This window comes from Condylura cristata, unplaced genomic scaffold (assembly GCF_000260355.1).
Source record: "Condylura cristata isolate star-nosed mole 26May11 unplaced genomic scaffold, ConCri1.0 scaffold00006, whole genome shotgun sequence".
Lineage (NCBI taxonomy): Eukaryota > Metazoa > Chordata > Mammalia > Eulipotyphla > Talpidae > Condylura > Condylura cristata.
Genome location: NW_004567107.1, coordinates 21,072,875 through 21,080,158, shown reverse-complemented (window position 1 = coordinate 21,080,158; position 7,284 = coordinate 21,072,875). Strand labels below are relative to the sequence as shown.

The 7,284-nt window shown below is 39.4% G+C and overlaps 1 protein-coding gene across 2 annotated transcripts in view; it reads left to right on the top strand.

The window, feature by feature from the left end:
- Positions 1–4,379: 4,379 nt before the first annotated feature.
- NIPSNAP3A (nipsnap homolog 3A (C. elegans)) overlaps positions 4,380–7,284 on the top strand; it is a 25,195-nt gene continuing 22,290 nt past the window's right edge. For both annotated transcript variants that reach the window (XM_012721517.1, XM_012721516.1), the window contains exons 1-2: positions 4,380–4,552; positions 5,215–5,425. In XM_012721517.1, the coding sequence (XP_012576971.1) occupies positions 4,493–4,552; positions 5,215–5,425 (271 nt within the window). In that variant the 5' untranslated portion in view covers positions 4,380–4,492. The remainder of the gene's footprint in view (positions 4,553–5,214; positions 5,426–7,284) is intronic.

Sequence of the window (7,284 nt, the reverse complement as noted above, 5' to 3'; positions counted from 1 at the left end):
TTAGAAATATTATTATAGCCTTTATATAACTGTGATCACTGTGGCTCATTCTACTGTTAACAGCACTTTTAATATTTTCTATTTGAATTGCTTAAACACCCCAATACCACAGCAAAACACCTAAAATGTTGCTTGCCTTCAAGTCCACAGTATTATCAAACATCTCTTTCTGCCACTTCCTAATAGCAATCTTTAGTGTTTCACCCTCCTTTTCCCCCATCTCACCCTTGATCACAACAGCCTCTTTCAAGACAGAGCCTGTCCCTGTGTATGGCAAAGATCTGAAATGTTTTAAAACAATTGAGAATGGGGGTATAGGTAATGAAGAAATAGTTGTTAAAAAAGAAAACAGCTTTTAAAATTCTCAGGAATTTTTGTCCTACTATAATTTGTCAATGCATATTTCACAAATGTCATCTTTTCATTCCCTTATCAGCTACTCCAGGAAGAATTTATTCAGTTTATTAAAATGTAGTTTTTTATAGTATAACACTATGAAGCTTCTTGTTAGATGTATAGTATTTATTCACTGCAGCATAGTTTAAAAACAAACCAACCAAGGCTTTTTCAAACTCTAATTCTCTACTTTTCTAAGAATAATAACTAATGTACCAGAATATCCACTTGCCCTGACATTAAAATGTAAACTTTATGACTACTGAATAAAAAAGTAAAATGTAAAATGTAAAATGACTTATTCAGTATTTGTCTAGTACCAAACAATGAATTATATAAATTCTCTTTATCTTTCCCCACAATGTCTGTCTAAGTACAAGTATTCCCTGAGGGCAAGATATAAGTAATTTTTATTCTAGGGTCCTTGGCACATAGAAGAGGCATTTTTTTATAAATGTGTGTGGAATGAATGTGATTGTCCCTTTTATGCTGAAGGGTAAACAAGTTCACTTGCCATTGCTTTAAGAAATCCTTATGATTGCTACCTCTGAATCTTTGTTAATGCTATTGTCTCCATTCAAAATTGTCCTCCCTATAACCTATCTATAAAAATTCAAGGTGCCTCTCAAAAATGTCTATACTGATTTAGAGTCTTTTATTATCATCCTAACAATACTCCACTTCCTCCTCTACTTAGTTAACCTATTTCAGCTTTGGGACTTTTGGGAAGACATTCTCTTTCATTATATATACAGTAAGTATATACAAATGTTTTATTTACAGGTGATTCAGGGCAGAATCTGAGTTATCTGTCTTTGATATCCTATAGATACTAACAGAGTGGGCTTCAATCAACATATTTAATACTTGAGTCACATAAAGTATATTAGTTTTTCAAGAAGAATAGTGGTTTGAATTTGATTAATAGTTTTCATTGAACTTTGTCTGCATAGATTATAGGCAGTATACCTGTGTTGCATGTGACACATTCAACTAGCATCAATCCTGTTTAATAATATTATCTCTGTCACATGTTATATATAGATGTGTGTAAATATATGTGACAGTATCCATGTATAAATCAACTGTAATAGATCAAAAAGATACACAGATTTAATCTCTTAGATTACTGAGTCTTGAGAATGGCCAAAATAAAAACATAGTGACTTATAGGTAAGAGACTCCTATGTATTTTCAGCCCTTAGAGTTAACCTAACATGTTCAAAATAGAAACCTAGTCTTTAGCCATCCCTAAATTTCTCAAGTCTTTCCTTTTTTAGGAAGTGGCAGTGTCATATAGACACATCCAACCAACTAGGAAGTTTTACTATCTAATTATGTAAAAAATACATAAAATTAAAAAAAATCAGAACTATGGCTACCTTCGACGATGTTGAAGAATAGGGAACTTTTCTGAGGTTATGTTTATGTTTTACATATTTGAGAAATACAAGCATGCATTTGGCAAAACCATGAATAAATAGCATGGTGATTTTTTAATTTTATGTATGCATGTTTAAAATTAAAAGAAACTATAAACAAAGTTGTTTTAAACTCTAGTTAATGATAAACATGTTGAGGTATTTAGGGGGAAAGGTCATATAATGCCTACAATTTACTTTAAAATACATCCCCCAAAATGACATGATTTAATGAGGGAGTTGAGGTAGATGAACACACATGTAAGCATGAGGTAAACAAAAGGAGTGAAATATTAGCGATAGACTCTAGTTGGTAAGTGTATGACTCTGAACATGGGGGTTCTTAAGGTCAACCAGCCTACAGGACCCAAACCAAACCTGGACCCAGGCCCATATTCAGCCTTTTCCCCTAGATTGACCAACTGTCTGGACCTAGACTCACACTTGAACCCACACCTACCTCATTCTGAACTTGGACTCAGCCTGGAAGCTCCAGGAATCCGCCAGCCCAGTGGACTTAAACTCAGACCGGTATATAGTTCCTGACCTTGATTTGGGCATGAAACTCCAAGTCCGAGGTCAACCAGCCAGCCAAACACATACTTTGACTTAACCTGGAGGCTTCTGAGATAGACCAGCTGGCAGAACCTGGCCTGGGACTGGCGCCTTGGACCTTGCAGCTATTAAGTCAGAGGTCAACCAGTAACTGGTTCTGGACTCAGACTGAGCCTTGACCCCCCTGATGTTGACCACCCTGGGATCAACATGATCCCAGGATCACCCTATGATCTGGGATCATAGTAGTGTGTTCTACCATTAACTGAAAGGAGGAGCAGTGTGTGATGACGTTGTATTAGGGAATATCAGTGTCTGCTACCTCCTGCCAGTACTTTCTCTTCTCCATATGCCACCTTGTTTCTCTTAGTATTTATACACCTCTGCTTTTATATACTTATATGTCTGATATATTTTTCTTTATTGCTTGCATGTACTGCTATCCTGCAAGTTCTAAGGGAATAAGGACCCTGATTTTGTTCAACTACTCTATACTATAAGTTTCTGGAAGGGTTCTGAAACACAAATTCAATGAACATTGGTTAAATGAGTGACTAATCTGTTAATTCCATGGAGGAGGGGTTGGAAGGGAACATCTAAGAGTAAATTTAAACATAAAGATCCAATCCCAGAACAAATCTGCTTTGTTTTGTCTTAATTAGTTAGAAATCATATGGAAAAACTGACCCATGCTCTCTGATATATTGAAAAGCCTCCTTTCCTCTGAACACATTCAGTCTTTGCAAAGTGACAATCAATATAATTACAGGTGATAGCCCAGTATTTCACTAGTTTAAGTAATGTAAGTAATGTTATACTAATGCTTGCAACAATGTAATTATTTGTAAGGACAATGTAAACATATAATATAGACATATAAGTAATACAATCGTATCACTATTTTTAAAGTAAGCATTGATAGATCACAGAGGGAAATTAGTTGGGTTGGAGCGGTATATAAGACATTTAAAGCCTCTTCTTTCATAAATGGAGGTCAACAGATATTATCTACAAGTGGGAGAAGGGAGGAATCAAGAAATAGCATAATGGACCTATTATTTAAAAATGCAGGCATTAGAAGAAACAACCTGAAACGCTTAAAATAGCTGGTTAATTCTAGTATCCAGTAATCAGGAAGGGGAGACTAGATCACAGATCTGATTTCTGCTTTAAAAATTGAAAGAATTGGGCCCTCCCTGGTGGTGCAGCAGGATAAAGCACAGCACTAAGAAGGCTAAAGCCACTTCCGCATGAGTTCCACCCCTGTCCTCCCCGCCCTCCCAGGAGGTGATCCACGTGGGGCGGCAGACCTCTCAGACCCGCTCACTGCTCCCCTTGGCAGTGTACTTCCTCAGTCTGCCTGTTCTGCTCCCCACTCTGTCTCTGGTGAATCCTCTCACAGCCCCTGCACCTCTGGCCTGTACCCCAGTTCTATATGCACAAATAAAAATCTTTTTTTTTATTAAAAGAATCACCTAGTTATAAGTGTGTATGTTTACCTTTAACTTGTTCTATCTAATTCTTGTGCCCTCCCTTTCTCTGAGCTCCTGCTTAACATCATCTAAATTATTTTAAGTTCTAGGAGGTAATGATGGCCATGAGAGGGCAGTTGCATTTAGGAGTGGAAAAGTGAAGGCTTTCTGCCCTTCCACTACAAGAACATCATACCAAGCAAAATCTGACCCAGCCACAACCTCCTGGATTTCCAGAGCAAAGCATGACAAGTGTTCACCTCCATACTTCTCAATTAAATTCACTCGCATTCTATTCACTTTGAAAATGTGAGCCACTGTGCTTAAGAGCAGATGGGAAGATGAGTTCAGAATGGTTGGCAGGAACGACTCGAGCTTTCAAACAATTCTGTGACCTCTGACGTAATAGGCAAGAAGTGTGAGGAAATAAGTAGGCCAGGAGCGCCACCTTAGGAGTCTGGGGACCAGGGGGAGTCGTCCTTAGGACTGGGCGGTCCCGCCCGCACCCAAAGGGTACCGGGGGCGGAGCCGACCCTGCCCCAGCCAGCCTCCGCCCACGGGGCGCTCGCTCTTCTAGTCGGGAAGCTGTAAGAGTGGGAATCCAGAGAGAATACCTGCTGGCTGCCTTACTCGAGTCCAAGCCTCGCCATGCTCGTCCTCCGAAGCGGCCTGACTAGGGCTCTGGCAGCTCAGATGCTTGCGCCCCAGGTACCGCCCCCACCCCCACCCCCACCCCCACCCCCACCCGGTGAACCATCCAAACCCAGCAAGGGGCTTTTAAAGGAAACGAGCGACCCGCACATGCGCCCTTCCGACTTGCCAGCTGGCCGGGCGCGCGCCACTTACCAGCTGGCTACCTCTGTCTACCTCTACGCCTGAGAGTTGGTTGTGGACGACAGTTGGAGTGCGAGTGAATTCAGACGCGGGGCAACCCGGGGGGCGTTTTGTCATTGTCCCCTGCCAGCCGGCAACAAGTCGCCCTAGAGAGGGGACTTTTCTGGGCGCGCCGAGGTGCCAGGGGGCCCCAAGAACACCCCTAAAGCTCCAGCTACTGGGGTTTTTGTTGCCCAGCACTGCTGCCTCTTCCTGAAGGGCCCATGCCAGGGCTGGTCGGACAAGGCCGCCTCCAGACTGAAAGTGGAAGAAGGAAATAGATCAACCGACTTCAGGCAACAGATCTTGCCATCCCATCTTAAAGGAAAACTTCAATTTCTGAGTATTTTTCAGGGAACTTTGTAAAGGGAACACCAAGTGCCAGTGGGGAGGCCCCTTGCCTAGCCGCCCCTCCCATGCAGGGTCAGATTTGGTTGTTACATGACAGTATAAACTACACCCTCCCAAAATGTTTAACTTTGCTTTTCTTTCTCCAGGTTCGCTCATCTTTTGCTACAGGTCCCAGGCAGTGTGATGGAACATTCTATGAATTCCGTACCTATTATATTAAACCCTCAAAGATGAATGAGTTCCTGGAAAATTTTAAGAAAAATGTTCATCTAAGGACAGCTTACTCTGAGTTGACTGGATACTGGAGTGTAGAAACTGGCGGCATACTGAACAAAGTGTTCCATATTTGGAAGTATGGTATGAGTCATCAACCTAAGCATGCAATACATATTTTCATTCTGTCAGAGGCTACATGAGACTTAATTCTTTGATCTGTATCACTATAATCAGACACAGGTTATGGGGGGAAAATTTTTTTTTAAGATTAATTTATGAATACAGAACTGGGGTACAGGCCAGAGGTGAAGGCGCTGTGAGAGGATTCACCAGAGACAGAGTGGGGAGCAGAACAGGCCGACTGATGAAGTACACTGCTGAGGGAAGCAGCGGTTGGGTCAGGAGAGGTCTGCCACACCAAGTGAGTCCCCTCAGGGGTGGGGATCTAACTCATGCTGAAATGGCTTTAGCTTCTTAATGCTATGCTTTAACCTGCTTCGTCACCAGGGAGGGCCCGATTATGGAAAACTTTTAACCAGCAATGAAAAACTTACTAAACTGGGGATAACCCTCCCAGTTGTACACATCTTCCAGTCTACTGCTGGAACCTTTGTCACAAGGGGATATGATGTTGGGAAATATAACATCTCAAATTTCAAATCACAGAATTGAGAACTGGACTTTAATCTTCCCTCCCCCCCAAAAATCAGAATACTTATTATATAAATGGCATATGGGAAAAAATGTTTCATTTTATAAAAATTTTAAAGCAAGCTATTTTGCTGTTCTGCCCACACTTACTCTAGAGTATATACTGTAACCTACAAAAAAACACAAAATTTATTTTAATTTATTTCCAAATTAACCAATAATTGCAAGAATATGAGTTAAGTTCATAAAGGAAAGTAGAATTACTTTTCATATTATTGAACCTATAGTCAGATATCAGCATTCTACAAGTGGTTAAATAGCATGGGGCTTCAGGGAATGGAGACTGATAGATGATGCCAGTTAACTTTAAAGTTTTACCCATCTGTAAAGTTTGATTATTCTATATTGTTTTGCAACCCCTTTTATTTCTTCACACTATTATTTCAAGGCATTCGTTGTCTTTATATTTGTCTAGGGAGTCATAGAAAAGGAATTGCAGACAATTTTTCTCTTATTGAAGCTAACCTTCCCTTGGGTTAACAGAGGAAGGAGAACAGGTTACAGTGACCCCTGGAATGTTTGTGAAATTCAGGTCAAGACTTAATAATAGTAAAAGAACTTATAATAATTTCATTTAGTGAGTGGTTATCAATGTCTATTATTTTAAAGTACTTTAATGTAAAAAGTGCTCATTCTGTACTTAACAGGAAATAGTTCAGGGTTCTTATAATTAAAAAAATGATCCACTAACACACACACACACACACACACACATATACATATGCTTAAATGTGCCACCAGTTGAATCATGATACATTAAAAAATTACTATTAAAGTTTTAACATAACTTCCTGAAGCTTTATGATAAATGTTACTCCTTATCCTCAGCAGAAACCATAGAAAACTTTTAGTCTTATGGGATCCTGAGAGTATATATAGTATTAAGTACATATGTTAGTAAATTTTATCTGTCTTTTGACAACTTAAACAGAAAAGAGTAAGTATCGGGTAAAAGCCTTTTAAAGAAGCTGTAAACAGCATCTTTGATTTTGTTTGTATGAAATCTAATTCAAGGTATACCTTCAAATGACCACCCATTATCACCACCACATTAAAGAATAACAACCCTTCTCTAAATTGATAATGTAGTTTAAATACTTCAATAAAAGTAGTTAACATACTGAGTACTATGTGCCAGCAGTCATCTAAACTATGTCTAAACTTCACAAAACCCTGAAGGTAGATATTATATATCTACTGTGATAGAGACATGTATAATATATAGATATAGATATAATAGATATGTGCATCTATAGATATATAAAAAGTGTGTCAGCCCTCCCTGGTGG